The 21,159-nt window shown below is 36.2% G+C and overlaps 1 protein-coding gene across 1 annotated transcript; it reads left to right on the top strand.

Annotated features, from left to right (window-relative positions):
* Positions 1-858: 858 nt before the first annotated feature.
* Positions 859-2,038, top strand: LOC129240958 (microfibril-associated glycoprotein 4-like). Its single transcript, XM_054877039.1, has 3 exons — positions 859-1,156; positions 1,239-1,766; positions 1,845-2,038. Exons 1-3 carry the CDS (start codon positions 933-935, stop codon positions 2,008-2,010), a joined length of 918 nt encoding a protein of 305 aa, XP_054733014.1. The 5' UTR covers positions 859-932; the 3' UTR covers positions 2,011-2,038.
* The last annotated feature ends 19,121 nt before the right edge of the window (positions 2,039-21,159 follow it).

Here is a 21,159-nt window from a genome sequence, read left to right on the forward strand (position 1 = left end):
TAGGTTCAAATACAAAATGTGTATGGACTTTAGTAAGTAAAGATAAGTATTCAGTTTTATGTCGTGTAGTGTTGAAAGTGAAAGCGTTATTCAGTTCAACTTATTTGTGTGAATCTTCTTTTTCCAATATGAAATTTATTAAAAATAAATACCGCAATCGGCTTACAGATATACATTTGGATAACTGTATTCGAATGACTGTATCAAATTATACTGCAAATATTAAAAAAAAAATGATCGATGAGTCAGAATGTCAACCTTCTCATTAAATATACTCTTTTTATCTGCCCATATTTTATTTATATAATAATGTATTGTACTATTACTGTTTTGTTGTTTTTTTAAGCCGCTTGTGATTTGCCATTATGACTGCAAAAAATTTTGTTACGATTGATAGGTGTGAACATGGATGTAGTTATGCATAAGTATAAGCACTATAAGTCATAAGTTTATTATATATAGAACGTATATTAGTAAAATAAATACATGTATTGTATGTCGAATATAACTGTGTATTATTTAATTTATGTTGGCTTGTGCAAGTAGCTCGCTGTTTATTTCAAAATCTTGAAAGTAGCTTAACACATTGAAAAGGTTGGCTGTCACTACCCTATGGCATATTTTTATGCTTATCGCTTTCGCATGTATGTATGTATGTATGTATATATGTACTATACATATGTACAAAAGTATGATTTTTATTTTTTTTTTTATTTTATTTTATTAAATTTATATAACAAAACTATTTTATTACATAAATATCAAAACGCAGCACTGGCTACGAGGCCTTCAGCCGAAAAGTATGATTTTAATTATCAGCAAATGAATGACTGCTTCATTGAAAATCCCGTAGCCGCTCAGTCTTGTTTTGACCACTCCGTCGCGCAAATCGCAAATACACAAAGAATTCGCAGTACAGACTTGCAGAAAATATGTACCTTGGTAAGCTTACAGTGTTACAGTTTATTCTGATATTCGCCGTAAAATTGTGCTTGAGTGAAAACAATGAACTAGGCGATATTTGCGAGCCCGAATGCGATGTAAGCATTGATGTAATCAAACACTTTGCGGATAAATTGGGTTCGGTTGAACAACTGGTGAAGGGAATATTTGCCGGAAACGAGTCTCTACAAGCGAAGTCCTCACTTAAAATGTAGTACGTATTTTGCAATTCTGTTACATTTTACAACTTTGGTTTTGAAAGTTTATTTACAAAAATATGTTTCTTTGTTCGGTAGTGAACGTCTACCCACCAATTGCATGGAAGCTGCCGTTGACACCTTCAAAAGCGGCATCTATGAGATTCAGTTCGAGCGATTCAGTGAAACACCATTTTCAGTTTGGTGTGACGAAGAAACTGATTTTGGTGGTTGGATTGTCATTCAACGGCGCGTGAACAGTGATGAGTCCTTCTATCGGCCGTGGCTTACCTATCAAAAAGGATTCGGTAATTTGTCTGCCAACTATTGGATAGGTTTGGAAAAATTGCACGCGCTCACCTCGAGTTGTGAACAAGAATTATACATAAAAATGGAAACCTTCGATGATAGAAATTATTATGCGAAATACGATGCATTTGTAGTTGGTAGCGAAAATGAAGACTATGTTTTAAGGAAAGTTGGAAAATACAGTGGAAATGCCGGTGATTATTTGAAATACCATGAAGGCTATAAATTCTCAACATACGACCGTGATAATGATAAAAGTGATCAAAATTGCGCCTTATTATTAACAAGTGGTTGGTGGTACCAAAATTGTTACTGGACGTGAGTGGAAACACATTCTAATATAATATCATTTTGTAAATTTATATTTTACATACATTGTTTTTAATATTTTTCCAGCAATTTAAATGGTGACTATGAGGAAAAATTTACTCTCAAAGGTGTAACTTTGAACGGAATAGAGAAAAATAAATCATTGAAGTTTGTGCAAATGATGATACGTCCAACAGAAAAATGCATGTTGCGCTTATCAATGAAAAGCTCTTTTGTACAGAGGAAAAAATAAATCAAATAGAGATTACGGCACACAAGCATTTGTACAAATTGGTGCAAATATGGCGAAAAAATAATCACCTCATCTGAAGATTTGTAATTTTTGAAAATGGTGTCGGAAGTCAGTTATATTTGACAGTTAGTTCACAGCTGTAGTATACAAACATACGGTAAAAAAGAGTTATCTTGTATCTTTCATTTCTGTATTTTTATAAGTCTTCAGTTACAGCAATAATCACCGCAGTCGAAAATCATATCTGCTGTTACTGTTGCTCTACAATTTGTTTTTAACAGTTACTGAAAAAAGTAAGTATTAGTTATGAGAACTGCCGATGGTTAGGTTAGCCAGGTTGCTTGTCTAAGATACGGCACTCGGTGACCCTAAGGCCCACTGTGATACCTGCATTTGATTTCCAAGCATTTTTATTGCTCCTAACTATGTTGCTTAAACCACTTAGACCTTTTTAAGAAGGTAACTAAATAGTACCTTAAGTGAGACATTCTGCAAATCTCCCAAGTTTTCAAAGAAATAATTGTCAAGATAGTTGGTACAGCTTCTTTGAAGTGCAGGTTATTCACATAGGAGGTATTGTTCCAAGATTCAGTTGGCCAGAACGCTTTAGAGATCCTGCAGTTAGCAGTCAGAGACTACCTTCTATTGGTTTCTGCGATTACGCTCAAGTCCATGGCAGTGTACAGTTCGTTTAAAGAAAGGCTAATGTCCTCTACCACTGGATGAAGGTCAAGTTCCTGCGTCCAGGGTCGCCTGTTTTGAGAAACCTATGCTCAACTTTCCATTTCACGCTTCTTTTTTCGGATAATATCCTCCACGAAATTTGCGATGGCATTCCATTTTTCTTCGTCTATCATCATTTTCTCGATTTCTTCAGGTGTACATACACCAATAGTTCGTTGCAGACCTGCTCTCTCTACGTTTCACCTCTCGCATTTAAAGAAGGTGTGCTGCCCATCATCATACTCAGTATCTCCATATATGCAGTTGGGTAGGCTCACTTTTCCCATTTGCCACAAATACTTGCGAAAGGACCCATGCCCGGACAAAAACAAAAACTGTGTGAGGTAATAGTTAACCTCACCGTGCTTTCTTTCTACCCACTTTTATAGATCGCTGTGCATCTACCGTACCGTTGAGAGTTGCCTGCCAAAGTGTGAGCGTTTCAACTCTAATATCGGAGAAGCGTGGTACTGGGGTTCCTGTGCTTTTTGCCTCCCATCTCCGTTTGCGCTCTTGTGCTAGAATATCTATAGGGATGGTTCCCCTGATAACTAAAACCGCTGCTTCAGATACTGTTCTGTATGTCGAAGCCACTCTGAGAGCGCAGGTGCGTTGCAAAGATTGCAGAGTTTTCCGCCGGCCTTGCACCCTTAGCGAATCTGTCCATATTTCGCATCCGTATAAGAGAATCGAGTTCGTCGTGTCCATTAAAAGGCTGAAAGCCATCACATATACCTATTGGTTCTTAGTGGTAATAGAGAGAGCTTGACCCTTACGTTTCCTTGTAGTAGGCTTCTTATAATAAGCCTGCGTCCTTTTTTAATCTAAGTTCTAGCACTAGGGTTCTAGCTAATGAAGGGCAAGAACATAGAAGATGTTCGAGAGTTTCCCTCTTTTCTAGTTCATTGAAAAATCTGCAGCTATCATTGTTTGCAATTTCCATTTTCACTCATAGTGTGCCACTAACAAATTGTGGCCTGTCAGTATACCTATGATAGCTGTGTTTTCCTTTCTAGACAGAAATAGTACGAATCTGACATATTTATCTGCAGTCTGTATACACATGATTTTTGCGGTTTTGCAAGTGGCCAGATTATTCCACTTCCTATCTGTCCGTCTTTTCATGTCCACAACGATGCCATTGTATATCGTATTTAAAGGCTTCAGTACGTCACTTTCCTGTACGAATTGTAATATATGTAAACAGCGCTTTTGGCAATCTCAACTACAATTTCGTTTTCTGCAATGCCCTTATGTCCGGGTACCCAATAAATGTGTAACCGTCTGTCTGCGGCTAGTCTCTCTATGGCTTCCCTGGTCCTAAGAACGTTTTAGGATGAAATTTCATATGAGTTTATTGCCTTTATTGCCGCTTCACAGTCACCGTATATATTGCTCGATGTCTTTGCTAGTGCTATTTCTGCAACCTTTCCTACCGGAAAGACTTCTGCTTGAAAAATACTGCAGTGGTCAGGAAGCTTAATTGATTGTCTGATGTCCAGCTCTGCGCAATAAATCCCAGCTCCGTCCATCATTTTCGAGCCGTCAGTAAATATATTAAGCGTATTGGGGCTAGGCTTCATACGGCTTTTCTACCCCTCTTCTTCTATTTTTGTTCGGAATGTTTTCCACCAATTGTATTTAGCAGTCATGTAATTCGTATTGGTCCGATAACTCATACCTATTGAGCTATGTCCAAATATTTTACAGGTAAATTCACCCGTTACGTAAAGTCGTGTGGCAGATCTAGCTGCTAGACCTTCTGTCGCAATGTCCATCGGTGGTAGGTTGACTATTCTTTCAAGTGCTGCCGTACGACTAGTTTTAATTGCCCCTGTAGTGCAGAGTGCACCAAGACGTGAAATACTTTCCATAGGTATTTTGTGTTTTACTTTTCTCAATGCAATCCACTACACTGGAGCACCGTAGAGTAATATTTTACTGCGGCTGAGTAGCACCAATGCATTATTGAAGGAGATAGACCACATGTAACTCCCAGCATTCTTTTGCATGCATATATTGCGTTACTGGCCTTTTCATCCTCTCCAATACACTGTGCTTCCATCATAGTTTACTATACAAAATTACTCCAAAGTACTTTGCGTGGTCTGTAAAAGTCAGTTCTACGCCGTTTAGCTTCGGTGGGTGCCAATTCGGGACCTTGTGCCTTCTATCTATCAGCACCTCTATCATATCCGTTTTATTGGCGTTTATTCCTAGTCCAGTCAAAAGAGACAAAAAAAGTAGCCAACTAAGTAATTTTAGGAGTATGCGAGTTTATGGTTTTATTATGTAAAGCCCATCACTGTGAACTTAAATTTGAGTTTTCGGGGTCGGGGGTTGTGTCCCGCGGCCGCCATCTTGGAAATAAGGGTGCAACTGGTTTTTTGCGTTTATCTCGTGAATTCCGAAAGTTACGAACATTTTGTAAGATACTTTTTTGTAGACGATAATATTATCTACAACTTTCATTCAAAACTTTTTATTGTAAAACTAATAATAAAAAAGTTATAAACAAAATTACGCGAAAAATTAAGGGATGAATTGTTTTAAAGCGTAATAACTTCTTTTTTATAGATTTTATGGAAAATATACTTAAGAGCTTTTTTATAGAGCATTCTTTTGTGAACATTTTTGTCTATAAGTTTTTTCCGCTATCTTTATTTAGTCGTATGATTTTGAGCTGCTAAGCGGAGCAACCAATACATTAGCGAAGCGCGTACATGATTACACAGGCCGACAAAATTTAACCAACATTCAGACCCAGAAACCAGACTATATATTTCCGAAGGTTTATGATGCGCTGAATCCAAATCTGGCCTCGGAATTGCTCTAGCTGCTCTGGTTTTTCAGATATCCTAACCTAAAAGTGCAAAAAACACCATTTTTGCCCATATTTGAGGTTATGTAGCCTTGCAGATGTTTTCTTTCACCAAAATTAAAGGATGGCATCTTTAAATACAAGCCTTTTTTTCAAATGGCGTTTTGTTTGCTCAAATATCATTTGTTTTCGCAGAGATATCGCATTTTGAAATTTTCATGTTTCTAAATTTTCCTACACCTGAAAATCGATTAAAATAACATAGACATGATATAGTCGATTACTAATTTTCTTATTATCCCAAGCCTGTCTGAGTTGCCCATTGATGCACTGTTGCGAGTGTACTATTCATAATTTCGCTGAAGGTGTTTAGGTATTTGCCTGTTACTACTTTCAAATTTCGTTAATAGCTCATTGGCTGCGAGTAACCAGAAAAAGGGCGATAGAACGCCACCTTGTGGCATGGCGTCACATACCTACTGGTTTAGTGAGGTTCTTTATCCATGAATAAACATTTTCAAAATAAATTGCAATAATTTTAACGCGTTGCACTACCGTTTGCCCTAAACTTGTACACCTGTCTACTTGACAAATGCTAAACATGACATAAAAAAGAGGTTGTCTGTAAAGTCGGTTTACTGACGATAGTTTAACGTGACAACGTCATAAGAAAATATTGATGGAATGGTTGAAATTTTCAAAACAAAATTTTAATTTTATTTGTTTGATAGATATTTTGTATGGATATAGAGGAGGAGGTAAATGGAATTGCAATGGAATAGGTCAAGTTACATTTACACAAACGTGAAAAATGACGAAACATTTATCAAATTCATGAAAGATATCTTCAATTTCGATTGTGCATCAGACGTAATAAGTCAACAACACTACGAGGCACCGTCATCGATTTGCCTTTTTCAAGACACTTACATATATATGCTCACTCAAGTAGGACAGAGCCAGATGTCGAACGTTGCCGAACGCGGGGGCCGATTGTGCTCTTTGTCGTTCGTTCCGCGCTTTCGCTTGCAGTTCAAGCACATTAGCTTACATTTGCTTGCGTACAGAATAGATTCGTATATTTGATATGTCCATATGACTTGTATGCATCTTTACATATAGATTTGTTCTTTTTGAAAATTGCGTGAAATTGTATATGTATATGCATGTTTATATACATATATTAGTATACAACATATCTTATAAGGTATATGGTAAATATTAATATACCATACATTTTTTCCTTCATATATAATAAAAAAATTAATAATAATAACATTAAAACAACAGGTATTATTAACAAACTTGGTTTTATTTTAAATTCTTCAAGTAAATCAAATTAATAATAATCAATAAGAAGGCATATGCAAATACAAATACGTGAATTTATATGTGTACATATCCGCATATACATACATATATACGCTCACTTAAGTAGGAGAGAGCAAGATGTCGAACGTTGCCGTTCGTTTGCTTTGTTCGTTCCGCGCTTTCGCTTGCAGTTCATTCAAGGTAACAGCAATGAGCAAGGTAACGGCAAATAAGCAAGGTAACGACAAATGAGCAAGGTAACACTAATGAGCAAGGTAACGACACATTTTTTCGTGCGTGCAGCCGGCTAAATCGAATTATAAGACGTTATCACGTCAAAAAGGTACCGGAAATTGCAATACTTACATCAATTTATTTATGGTTTCAGTTCATTATTGAGGCCACTGTTAAGTTGTGTTGCTGCTGCTTTTTTGTTTTGATTCGTCACATCATACGTTCAAAGTTACCAACAGAGTGCATTACATAATGACCTAAATAGGCAAAATGACACGTAATCTGGAAGTACCGAAGTATGTATGTGTGTGTGTCCGTGTGTTTATCCTTATTGCACTTCAATAGCTCTTTAACTTTCAAAACCTGCATCAGCAAATTTAACAAAGTATGTAGCATGAGGACAAGGAGAAAAAAAAGAAAAAGAAGAAGAACAACAATAACAACAACTACCAGCAAAAATAAAAACTAAGGCTTGTTAGTAGAAGCAACTTAATTACTTTAGACGTTAGGCGACGCCGTCGAAAAATACTTTACATATCTCAAGTACACCAGCCAACCAACCAGCCAGCCAACCAGCCAGAGAAACAGCCAACAAACATCGCCAACAAAATGTGTGTGTGTATGTACGGCCATTGTCGATGTTAGCATTGGCCGTGTGCCTTGACTGTCAGCACTAACCACTGCTTGGTTTTCGTAACATTTTGCTGTTCGCAATTAGCGACACACACACAGAAGGCAGTGATTTCGTCGCCAGATAATTTCCATTGGACGCCAGCTATCGTTTGTGAGTATTTGCAGGCGCATCGGTTATTGCATTTATTATTTGTGAATGTATTTAGTTGTTATTGTTGCATATGCTTCTTTGCTGCATTGTTTCGTTGTCGGTAATTAGCTGTTAACATTTAACATTTTCAGGCTGATAGCTTGGCTTGTTTTGCATTGCGGCAAGTGTGGAAATGCGGAAGTGATAAATTCACAAATTTGTTTATTAACTTCTATGGTGTGAGTAAAAGAAAAGGCGCATGGAAAGTGCTACGTACATTTTTTTTTAAACATATAATATATTTACTCAAAATATAAAAGGTTTTAATATTTTGAAGAAAATATTTTATATTTAGAAGAAAATTGAAAATTACTTCCCTCTCACCACGGAAGACGGGGTCTTAAACCCAAGCATACATTATAGTTGTATAAGGTGATCATACGACCAATTTTATCGTATGACTCGATGGCTTGGTGGAAAACTCTAGAGAGAGAATACAACATCAAATTACTTGGCAGAATACAAAGATCGGCCTGTATAATAACAATCGGTGCAATCAGATTATGTCCTAAGGAGGCTCCTAAAGCACTGACGCACTTTATTCCGGTAGATCTACTTATCAAGAAGTTGGCAACCATGAATATATTTAGGTTAAGGGTTTGCACTTTCAAAAAATCGAATTTTTTTGTCTTATCTTATTTTTTAACATTTCAACAATATATTCCCAAAATTTTAATTTAAATTTTTAATTTTTGGAGTTATTGTCCAATTAGTTTCGCGTCTTAGCTCTGACAGGTGCGAGCGTTCGGGCTCTCAAACTTTTAAACGCGTTTTTCTCAAAACTACTTTTTGAAAGTCGGTGATCACATTCCAAACTTAGCACACATTTTCTTCATATAAAATGCCTCCCCCCAACGTTTACTTAAAATTTTTTTTTTGACATGAAGGGGGTTTCCCGCCCACAAAATGGTGGAAATTTTCGTTGAAAATAGAAGTTTTCATTTTAGGCCGCCGCCAAAAATTTTTAAACGAAGAAAAAAATAAGCGGACAACGTTGGGGAGAAGACTTAATGATACTTTGACTAAATTTGAATTGGTTTTGGTTTCAGAAATTTCCGACCGAGATACAGTGATCACGGCAAAATGTTTTTTTTTCAAGACGTTCCCGGACATGGTGGGTCACCGGCTTATATTTAAGCATGCTTAATAATGTACAAAAGGTTTTAATAAATTTGCTCAATCCATATTTAAGATAAAAATTCCCAAAAATAGTGTTTTTTTCGCTGAAACCCTTACCCTGGAAGAAAAAACGTGTGGCCATGCCAGTCTATTACCGCGACAAACTCAGCATACCTCGAAGAGGACTGACTATAACGTCCCCACGGTAATATTCAATAGGAATTTTGGCACTCGCTTTCCATCTAAGGAGGAATGGAATAAGGGATTCTCACTAAACAACTTCGACACTACAGTCTATGCAGATGGCTCCAAAATAGAATGTGGTTTTGGAGCAGGTACGTATTCTCATAGACTTAAAATTGAAAAATCTGTGCGTCCCCCTAATGCCTGCACTGCCTTTCAGGCGAAAGTACTTGCAATACTTGCAACTTCTAGGCTACTAATCGCAGATTTCAGATTTCTCTTTTAAGGGTTCTGGTGGTCTAAAGCTCGAAAATTTAGGGTAAATTCAGAATTTTTTTTATTACAATAAAAAAAATGAAAAACGATATTTAAATTTTTAGGCTTTTTATTTAACTTCTTTTACATAATCATCTTTTTTTTGGCAACACGAAGCCAATAAATGAGTTTAAAGTTTGAGGTACAGAAGCGCGCACTCTCTACCTAGTGGATGGGCTGTAGAAGCTATAACATTGAGAATTTCTGCATGAAAATTTCTCAGTATAGTTTTAAGATGCTATACTTTCGAAATATCGAAACAACAAAAAATCAATTTATTGAAATTTCTAGACCACCAGGGCAATATCGCTATTCTTTCGGATGGCCAAACTGCAATCTATTACTAGATTCAGCTGCAACAACCTCTAAAAAGGTGGAGTAAAGTAGAAATAACCTCGCCACCTTGAGTGAAAGACATAAAGTAGCCTTAATTTGGGTCCAGTGACACCGGAACATAGAAGGTAACGAAAAAGCCGATGAACTGGCAAGAAGGGGATCTGCCATGAATAGAGTTCCTGCAGTACCGGTATTCACACCATTAGGTGCGGTCAAGAATGCAATTTCCCTAAAATACCTTCGAATCGCAGATTGTAGATGGAGAGACCAGACGAAATGCAAAATCAGCAGCACTTTATGGCCCACTTACAACCTCAAACAATCGTCAATATTGTTAAACATGAAACGTCGTGACACTTGGAAACTTACGGCAGTCATAACATACTCTTGGAGAACAAGCTGCCAAAATGCGCATCCCTCACAACATACACTGTCATAGTTGTAAACAACCGGAGAAAAAAGAAACAATCTGCCATTTCCTTTGCGAATGCCCAGCTCTATGGAAGGGCAGAATATTAACTCTCGGTAAACCGCTATTCGAGAGTCGCGAACAACTGTCTGGCTTAGATGTCAACAGCATAATAAGGTTCCTGAACCGAACAGACTGGATATAGTCATGCCGTAAATATCTGGTAAGCAAGTTGGTAACGAGAATGTGGCAACAAAATGGTCCGGAAGCGCTAGTTGGATTCTGGGCAAATCACCAGTAGGAACCGACCAACCAACCAAGTGACATTATCATTGGATTTATTTTTATATGTGTTATTTGTTCGTTCGTTTTGTTTTGTGCCCGTGTATAATACTCCAATTTTCATTGGTAATAGATTGTATTGTTTCCAAAAATTATTGCACATAGGATGATGGACTGGAACGTATTGTGGAATGAAACGGGGCTTGTATTGTTCTCAAATGTGTTTTTGCACAATTCCCATACATCGGCAGTCCGTAGCCAATTTTCGCTAATATCGTTAGTTTCGTAAAAGTAATAAAAGTGAATATGTTGATGTAGATGCGATTCTTAGAAAATGATAAGGATTGTAATACATTCAGGCGAAAAGTTAAATTATTTTTTCTTCTTCTTCTTCTTCTTAGCATCACAGTCCTTGGTGCCCCATTGCCTCGTTCACAACCTTTCGCCACCCGCCTCTATCTAAGGCTATTTCCTTCCACCGCCGCACGTTCAGCTTTGCAAAGTCATCTTCAACGTCTTCGAGCCATCTCTTGCTGGGGCGTCCACTTCTTCGGCCTCCAACAGCTCGTAATTCAATTGCTTCTCGAATTATTCTCTCCTTGAGCATTCTAAACACGTGTTCAAGCCATTTTATCCTATAAGATTTTTTAATTCTTATTACAGTTTCGTGTCTTGCTAAAAGTTCCAGTTCATGATTATATTTTTTTCGATAAGTACCGTCCTTCAGTCCAGTGCAGGGTCCATGCATTTTTCACATAATTTTTTTTGAAGATCATTAGCTTATAAATGTCAGTGGTTTTTAGCGTCCATAGTTCGCAACCATAGGTAAACACAGGGCGAATAAAAGTTCTGTATATCCTCAAATTTTGGTCGCGAGATAATAATTTTTACTTAAGCAGTTTCAAATTAGAGTAATAAGATTTATTTGCTGCTAAAACTCTATTATTTACTGTCCATGATGTATCCTTATTGGCTGATATTTAGGTATCCAAATAGGTAAATTCTTGCACATTCTCGAATGCATAGTCTGCGATCAGCAGGTCATCATGCCTTAAACCGGAGCTGGACCGGACCATAAACTTCGTTTTTCGGTAATAATTCTTAGCCCGGTAGTTCGCATTTTTTCCAGTTTTCTAAACGCACTCTATAATTCATTCCTGCTTTTTGCTATGGTAAGTATATCTGCATATGCACAAAGCTGGAACGGCTTGTTGTATAAAGTCCCATTTGGATTTAGTTTGGTAATTGCTGCGTGCAGGACCGGGTGGAATGTTGATAAAGGGTTGATAAGGGGTCTGTCTCCCTGTTTAACTCCCAATATAATGGGAAATTATTCAGAACGCTCTCCTTGCACAATGACCATGGCCGTGGTATTTGTAAGCGTCATAATCGAAAGATCAATTAGCTTTATCGGGATGCCTATAGACTACAGCAAAAATTTAATATGCCTTCTATCTATCCTGTCAAATGCTTGTTTAAAGTCCACAAATAAGCAGTAGACGTCAATGTCATATTCGTATAACTTCTCGAAAGTTTGTATCGCTATGAAACTTTGATCTATTGTTGACCAGTTGGCTCTGAAATCTGCTTGGTAATCATCCATAATTTGTTCGGAATATTCTTTGCTTTTTCATATAGTTCGTTTTTAAATGTTTTATATGCAGCGTTTAATGCCGAGATACCTCGATAATTACAGCAGTTTGCTTTATCCCCTTTTTTGTGTATAGGAATTATCAGGCTTGATAAGCATTCAACAGGCATGCTATTATTTCGCCATATCTTTACCATCGGGTTGTGTAGTTGTTTATGCAATTCTTCTCCGCCGCATGACAATAGTTCAGCAGCTATACCATCGGCGCCATTGCATGTATGATTTCTTAGTTTAGCAAATTGCAGTTTTTGTTTCTGCCTTTACCCGTACTTCAGCAGTTTGTAGTTCTTTGTTCACGTTTTCCTAATTTTTCATGTTTAGAGTTTCATAGAAATTTTCCTTCCAGCGCTGCCAATGCTTTGCTTGTCGCTTATCATTTCTCCACTTTTGTCCTTGCAGTTATTAGTTCTTGGATAGAAGAACACACATTTTTATTCCTATAGTCTATTTCTATTTGCTCGACTTCTCTGTTCAGGTGCTCTTTTTTCTTCTTTTTAATAATCATTTTTTTTTTTCTTGATAGTCGAGTAAATTTTGACGAGTACAAGCAATGCTTTTTAAAGTTGTGTTTGCAATCAAAATATACTCCAAGGATTATTAAGCATATAACATTTTCAACAGTGGTATTATTATGATTTATAACCAAGTTATTGCAACTTACTTTTTTGCAGATATGGAAGCGTTTAGTTTTTGCAAGTGAAATTGCTGCACCAGTTGAATTGGGTCATTGGTCGATGGTAAAAAGACGGTTTTCTTTTCTTGTTCTAAGGTTTCTTCTTGTTGTTGTAAATTATACGTAATAGATTTTCAGAGGCAATTATAAATACTGGGAGAGGAGATCCTTGGGGTATTACATTATATAGAGGTTTTACTTTTGAGTACACATGGTATACCTTACATCTGAAATGTCTGTTTAATAAAAAAGCGCTAATTTTGAGTAGATCCTTAAGGGGGAATGCCACTGTGAAAATTAAAAAAAATCAATTTTTTTTGCATAAATTGTTAGTATAACTACTCAAGAATATGTGGTAAAAACTTTAAAGCGAAATTCGCTTTATTCCCGCTTCTATGTGCACTTAAGTGAGCGCCCGTCGGGTCGGCCCCGTAGCGCTTACGATACGATGCTTTATTTATAAACGCGTTTTTCTCGTAATGACTTTTTTTGATACGGTGGCAACGCTTTCTCGAAGAATAATGAACCGATTTTAATTTTCTTTTTTTTTCAAAATTTTTGCTATCGTTGTACGCAGCCGATTTTTAAAATTTTGAAAATAACTATTTTTGTGGGCCTGTTGAAAATCACAAAAATGCTGAAACACACATCGAAATGCAAATCACCACCATTTCGTCAAAAAAAAAAAAAAAACAAACGGCTACCTACAACGATAGCCACTATTGTGCAGATTAATAAAATTTTTGGTTTTTTGATTTCAGATGATTATTCATTGCTGTATCGCTGCCACCAGATGACGTCATTTTTTTTAACTCGTTTCGTTTATTTACATAAATTTAGCAATTTTCTATATTTTTTAATAAAAATTTACTTCAACATAGTCTAATACATATATAATAAATTGCCTTTTGTCCGATCCCCGAATAATCATTCCTACTTACAAAAAAAAAAAAATCCCAAAAATCGACTATTTTTTGTCCCCCCACAGTGGTTTGATTAGAAATAAAACATATTTTTCGATAGTTATTTCTTCGCTCTGAAAAAGTGATTTGTGAGTTGATATTTGATATTAATATTAGTCTTAAAGTTGTTCATTAGTCATTGAGTTTTAAATTTTTCCTAAAAAAATACTAATTTTGGAGTTTTATTTTTTTCATTAATAATAGAACTTGATTTTGAGAATTATTTTTTCGCTTAGAAGTAATAATTAACTTTTTTGGATTTCTTTTTGACAGATCGAAAAACTCAAAACACCACACCTCACCTAAGCCATTGCGTAAGCTATAACAGAGTCACAATCTCGAACACAAAATATTTTGTATGTCACTGCAGGCACCCCATTTCCACTCAAAGAACAGGATAGTCAAATCATCGTGTCGAGTTATAAAGGCGCCAATGATGGCTTTGCTCATATACACAAAGAGGAGCTGACGCACAGTGGTGCGGTTTAATGTAAAAAATGAACAAATGGATTAAATTTGCAATTTGTTCCTTAGTGGGCTGAATCCTTGACATTCGGGATTGATTTTTTGGTTTTTAATAATTTTAATATTTTCTATGAAATTAATTCTAAAATGAGAACTAATTTTTTTTCCTGAAGCATTTCCACAATACCAAATACGTCTATATTTCGAACCACAGAATTTTTGATTCGTGACCGCTCAGAAAGAACTGTGCGACGCGGCCAAACAAATGCCGTGTCGGGCACACAGAAAAATTGCTAAAAACTCTCAAAATTCTCAGCCTTACCTCAACTCTCTTTCATAACAATAACACAGGAACTTATTGACAAGTTTTAACAATTTATGAATTTCTTATTTAATTTGAATATTTTTTTTTTGTAAAAACATAGTTTCTATTTTCATTCATTTTCTTACAAAAATCACATAAATTTCATTGACATTTATATATATATATATATGTGTATATATTATATATAATTGGCGCGTACACCCTTTTTTGCGTGTTTGGCCGAGCTCCCCCTCCTATTTGTGGTGTGCGCCTTGATGTTGTTCCACAAATGGAGGGACCTACAGTTTTAAGCCGACTCCGAACGACAGATATTTTTATGAGGAGCTTTTTCATGGCAGAAATACACTCGGAGGTTTGCCATTGCCTGCCGATGGGCGACCGCTATTAGAAAAATGTTTTTCTTAATTTGGGTGTTTTCATCGAGATTCGAACCGACGTTCGCTCTGTGAATTCCGAATGGTAGTCGCGCACCAACCCATTCGGCTACGGCGGCTACGGCGATTATATAACATAATATAAGGGTATATTGGACGTTTTGTGTGAAAATCTAAAGCGTACCCTGATAGCGAAATAAATGGACCCTTCCGTTGTGGCTTTAGATCTGATACAGCCACTATCAACTAGATATTCACAATACACTAAGCCTTGAAGCCTTGGAAACGTCTCGTCAAAAAATAAATCTTAATTTTAAGGGCGCCTTTGACAGGCTGAAAAGGAGTTTGCTATAAGCCGTTTCTTTCTCGTGCTAACCAGCGCCAGTTGGGCACACCAAGTGAAGCCGAGTTCTTCACCACCTCATCTTTCCGACACAGAAGAGGCCTTCCTCTTTCTCTGCTACCACCAGCATTTGTATCCATTCGGAAAAACCATTACATCTACTAAAATGTACTACTTGGTGTGTTTTATGGGCTGGTGGAATAAATGAAAGACCTCATTGGACATCGCTATAGAAAACTGATTGAAGATTTTTTGTGGCCTGAACTAGAAGGAATAGAACATAGCTTGAATCTTTATTTTCAGCAGTATGCCACTCAAATCCAAATATGGGACAAAATTGCATTGTTGCGGTCTAAGTGCCCGGGTCGATTAATTTCACGTAATGGTGACGTAAACTGACCACATAGATCGTCCGATCTAACTCCACTAGACTATTTTTTGTGTGGTTTTTTGATAAGTCAAGTCTATGTGAATAAGCCAGCTTTGATTTTAGAGCTTAAACACAACAATCGGAACTAAATTGCTGAGCTCAATGCGATAATGTATGAGCGAGACGTTGGAAATTTTAATTCTCGCATGACAGCCTGTACAGGTGGGCATTAAATAATGCCATTTTTAACATTTAATATTTTGAAGAAAAAAAAAAACAGTGAAAAGTGAAAGAATCTAAATTTTTATTTTAAAGCAACATCTAGGCGCGTCTTTTATAGTCTCAATACAGGCTGTCTACTTCAGTGACAGCCAAATATTTGAATTAAATTAATTTTTCTAAAATTTAGGTACATCCGTTTCCAATACAAGCGCGTTTATAAAATCTTCGCCCTCGATTAAATCTAATTATCGCCCTAAGGCCTGGCAACTAGTGCTCTTTGTTCTTTTCTAAGTATAGTAAGAATTTTTGAAATATCTAATAAATAACAATACTCATATATACATACACACACATACATATGTTTAAACTTAGGAATTCCTTTGTCACTTGATCTTCCACTTGTTTTACTTAATAACAAAGTAGGCTTTCAAAATTCAAAATACCAAACGAGCTGTTTGCGCTTTAGCTTTTAGCCACTCCGCTTATTTTTTATGTATGTAAGCAAAAGCCATTTTATTTTTTGTTATTTTCCGAAATATGCATTTAAATATTTTTTCTCAAAAGTTTATGTTTTGCTACGAAATGTTTACTTCCTGCAATTAAAATTAAACTGTGAAACTATAAATTATGCAGCAGCGCTTTTCCACCTTTTTACAGCTTACAATATGAACAAGAAGTTTTGTTTGCCGCTGGTTATTCTGCCACAATACTTGTACATACACACAAAAATAGACACAAAGAAAAATGCAATGCCAATGGAAGACCATTTTCACTTTCCTTGGTTGGCCGAGAAACGCCGCTGCCACTGCTGTGGTGGATAAGCGAAGGTTTTGCTGTGGTTCAAGTGCAATTTGAATGCTTTAAGTCCTGTTACTTAAGTGATGTTGCGATGTGATGTGTGCTAATCGCTACTGTTTGATGATTTTTTAGTGGAAAAGAAAAAACAAAAAAACCACGAACGCCAGTTATTATAGACCAATGAACTTCGCGGGTGAGGTGTCAGAAGAAACGTTTAGTCACTAAACTTCAGATGATTACTAAATACACTCATGGGTCTGCATACAAATACTCGTATACTAAATACTTGCCTACGTTGCAAGTGGGATATGCGCCTGTGGGTGAATGCACCGCTATCTGGGGCCTTGCTAAGTTTCGAATATTTCTTGCTTTCTGCACGAAGGCAAAGCTGCAAGAAGCAAATGCTAAAAATTACGACTTTCAACAAATCACGACGACTCCTTTCTGCCTATCTGTCTGACTGACAGTTCGCCTGCCTGATTGCCGGCCTGTCATCATGATAAAAATCCTAACATACGATTTGCCTATACATGGATTAGTACGAGCACGAGTAACGAGCTCCCATGTTATTTTGGAAGGTTACACCGAGCGGCGCTGTTGCTGCGTTGTTTGCTGTTGTTGTCAAAAGTTTTCAGCAAAATGTCTGCGTTGGTGGCGTAAGTGGTAGCTACACCGGGTGTCAAATGTTGAGTGGATTAGTGATGATGTTGGCACATTGCTTAACAATTGACGGATGCAGCCAATTGATAAAAGGAAAAAATAAAGTTGCATGTTTAAGTAGACAATGGAAAAGTGAATTTAGTGATGAAATTGAACATAAAATCCAGAGGTAGCCAGAGTAGCGAAATGTAGGAAAATAATTTGGGAACATAATTTGGAGTTTAACTTTCCAGAAAAATACAAGGTTTTCCACATAAATTTCCTTCTCAAATTCGAAATAAGTAATACTTATTTATATCCCACCAATATTATAAGTAAATGTGAAAGTAACACACAGATACTTTATGACCTGGACTCAAAACTAGGCTATTTTTTCGGAGAGTTGCTACCTCTATGAAATTACAAATTTAAGCAAAAATAATAATATGAAGATAATTTAATAATATGGATGTGAAATGAAAGAGGCTTGAAACATTTGAATTTCGAATATATATTTGCACAGTGTTGCCACTTGCTTAAAACATTTTTTATTCAAATAATACCGTATGGCCATCAAATGAAAGAAATTTAAAAATGCTTATTTGAGGAAACATTTTTGGAGATGATTGCCACCTGTTTGAAAGGGTAAATTCAATTTACTGAATAAATTAAGGATAAGAATAAGGATAAGGATAAGGATAAGGATAAGGATAAGGATAAGGATAAGGATAAGGATAAGGATAAGGATAAGGATAAGGATAAGGATAAGGATAAGGATAAGGATAAGGATAAGGATAAGGATAAGGATAAGGATAAGGATAAGGATAAGGATAAGGATAAGGATAAGGATAAGGATAAGGATAAGGATAAGGATAAGGATAAGGATAAGGATAAGGATAAGGATAAGGATAAGGATAAGGATAAGGATAAGGATAAGGATAAGGATAAGGATAAGGATAAGGATAAGGATAAGGATAAGGATAAGGATAAGGATAAGGATAAGGATAAGGATAAGGATAAGGATAAGGATAAGGATAAGGATAAGGATAAGGATAAGGATAAGGATAAGGATAAGGATAAGGATAAGGATAAGGATAAGGATAAGGATAAGGATAAGGACAAGGATAAGGATAAGGATAAGGATAAGGATAAGGATAAGGATAAGGATAAGGATAAGGATAAGGATAAGGATAAGGATAAGGATAAGGATAAGGATAAGGATAAGGATAAGGATAAGGATAAGGATAAGGATAAGGATAAGGATAAGGATAAGGATAAGGATAAGGATAAGGATAAGGATAAGGATAAGGATAAGGATAAGGATAAGGATAAGGATAAGGATAAGGATAAGGATAAGGATAAGGATAAGGATAAGGATAAGGATAAGGATAAGGATAAGGATAAGGATAAGGATAAGGATAAGGATAAGGATAAGGATGAGGATAAAGATAAAGATAAGGATAAGGATAAGTATAAGGATAAGGATAAGGATACGATTAGGATAAGGATAAGGATACGATTAGGATAAGGATAAGGATAAGGATAGGTATAAGGATAACAAATCTTTCGAGCTATCAAGCTCGAATAAATAAAGCCGTAAGCGAGTTCATCCAGCAGCCTTGATTCCTCCACTCCACATTGGGCTATTCAAATAAGGATAACCATACCAAAAATATATGGATATGGAAAGATGGATAAGGATAAAGGTAAAGATAAGGAAAATCATAAGGATAAAGATAAATGGTATGAACGTAGGTTTATTTAAAATTTCCGTTTCATCTAAAGTGCTGTCCTTGCAATTGGGTTTACGGAATGACGGCTTAGCAATATAAGGTTAACATGTCATCAAAAAACTTGGTAATTTTCTAAGCCAGCGAGACCCTTTTTTCAGCTCAATTGTCCTAAGAACTATAGCTTTAGATCTGGGATCATTGGTTTTCAAAAAGAACGATATCACTTTAAATATTCACAACCTCAACCTTTAAATATTCACAATCTCAACAACTACCAGGTATGTGACGTCCACAGAATTTCGAGCCCGAGCACTACCAAATGGTAGTGACGCATCAATCCATTCAACTAGAGCAGTCACAAGTTGAAGGGAACAATTCTCGAAAAAATACGTAAGCAATGCAAAACAGATCTTAGGTATAACTCCACTTTGCAGATAAATGCGTATAAATGCGTTTCCTATAAATGGTATTTAGGAATCATTTTGAGATCATTCCGTATTTTTTTCTCCGGTTTTTGAAATAAGGTACGCAGTCTCTTGAATTCAATAAGTTTCTTTTCGACTCCTTATTATACTTTAAACGTCTCCTCACTTTCCAGATTTTTTTGTGAAACTTCAAACACGTCATTTCTCTTTTACTTCACAAATGTTCTGGGTGTTGGGTGTTATGTGAAGCAATTCACCAAAAACAATATGGGAAAACAAGGGAAAACAACTCGAAACGAGCAAAGCGAATCGAATACATCGAACATTTATCGAACTCGCCTGATATGACTCTCTGCAATTTTTTTGTTTGAGCGAGTCAAAAAACCATTACCGAGAACGCGTTTAACAGCCGAAAGTCAGTAAGGGAAAAGTCGAAGACGGCTCTGATGGCTATACCAAAAATAGATTTGCAGAAATATTTCGACAGCTGGATCAAACGCTGGGAGTACTTTGAAGACGATAATATCACTTTTGAGTAATCAACTTGTATTTTAAATTTTGTTGATATATTCCGGAAAATTTTTGATCAAAATGGTGAAGCGGTAATTTTCACACAGCTATCACAGAAAGGAAACGAATGGGAGGTATAATTAAATACTCAGCTTTATTAAAAATGTATACTTCCACCGAGTAAAACATGTAAAGTTCGATTTTCTAGCCGTTCAATCGAAATTCATTTACATTGAATACATTTTAATTGCTTACTCAAATACGCCACTCAAATCTATGTATGTTAATTAAATCCTCGACCTAAAAAATCCTACGACCTCCAAAATCTCCGCCTCTTAAGCGCCTACACAAAAACAAGTAATAACACTTCTAAAAACACCGAAAAACAATCGAATATTTCGCACACACAGCTACTGACCACTTGTTGTTGCACATTCAAGTATTTACTTTTCACATTACTGAGTGTAAAAAACAATTGAAATTTTCGGGTAATGCATTGTCAACACCTTTCAATTGTTCACTTATTGTGCAAAACTTAATATGCATGGAGCGTGAAGCTTGCAGCCTGCAATGTGCAATGTGAATGTGTTGTTATTGTTGTTGCACGACAATTGTAAGAAATGCAATTGAATTACTGCCCTGCACAAATATTACTCAACTACTTGTACAATTAATCGTGAGTCTGTATTGTTTTTGTACTATTTGAGTTTCCAATTTTATAAGCGTGTACATGTGTGTGTATGTGTGTGCACCTAGTTTGCATTGTTACTACTTTACTTGTGGCTTTTTCCTTTTTCTCTTCTGCTTAAATTTTTGACATCCTCTGTTTTATAATTGCCATGTCGCAGAGTCTATGCTCCATTTGTTGTTGCTACTTGAAATACTTCAACACCTTTTACGAGGTAATTGCTGCAACCGAAAATAAATTATTTCAAGGCTGTGGATGCCGCCACCAATGTTGCTGCTACTGCAGTTGTATTAACACTTACAAATTGCATCTTCATTACAATCGCAACGGTTGTGTATTGGAATAGGAAAAGCGAGTTTGTGTCTTAAGTCTTTTGCTTTCACACACTAATTTGTTCGTTGATGGTACAAATAGT

Source organism: Anastrepha obliqua, chromosome 3 (assembly GCF_027943255.1).
Source record: "Anastrepha obliqua isolate idAnaObli1 chromosome 3, idAnaObli1_1.0, whole genome shotgun sequence".
Taxonomy (NCBI): Eukaryota; Metazoa; Arthropoda; class Insecta; order Diptera; family Tephritidae; genus Anastrepha; species Anastrepha obliqua.

Bases quoted from the DNA above. Each gene is read 5' to 3' on its own strand.
- LOC129240958 (XM_054877039.1), top strand. From the start codon at position 933: ATGTACCTTGGTAAGCTTACAGTGTTACAGTTTATTCTGATATTCGCC. The intron at 1,157-1,238 runs GTACGTATTTTG...TTTGTTCGGTAG, and splicing joins AAGTCCTCACTTAAAATGTA to TGAACGTCTACCCACCAATT. The intron at 1,767-1,844 runs GTGAGTGGAAAC...ATATTTTTCCAG, and splicing joins TACCAAAATTGTTACTGGAC to CAATTTAAATGGTGACTATG.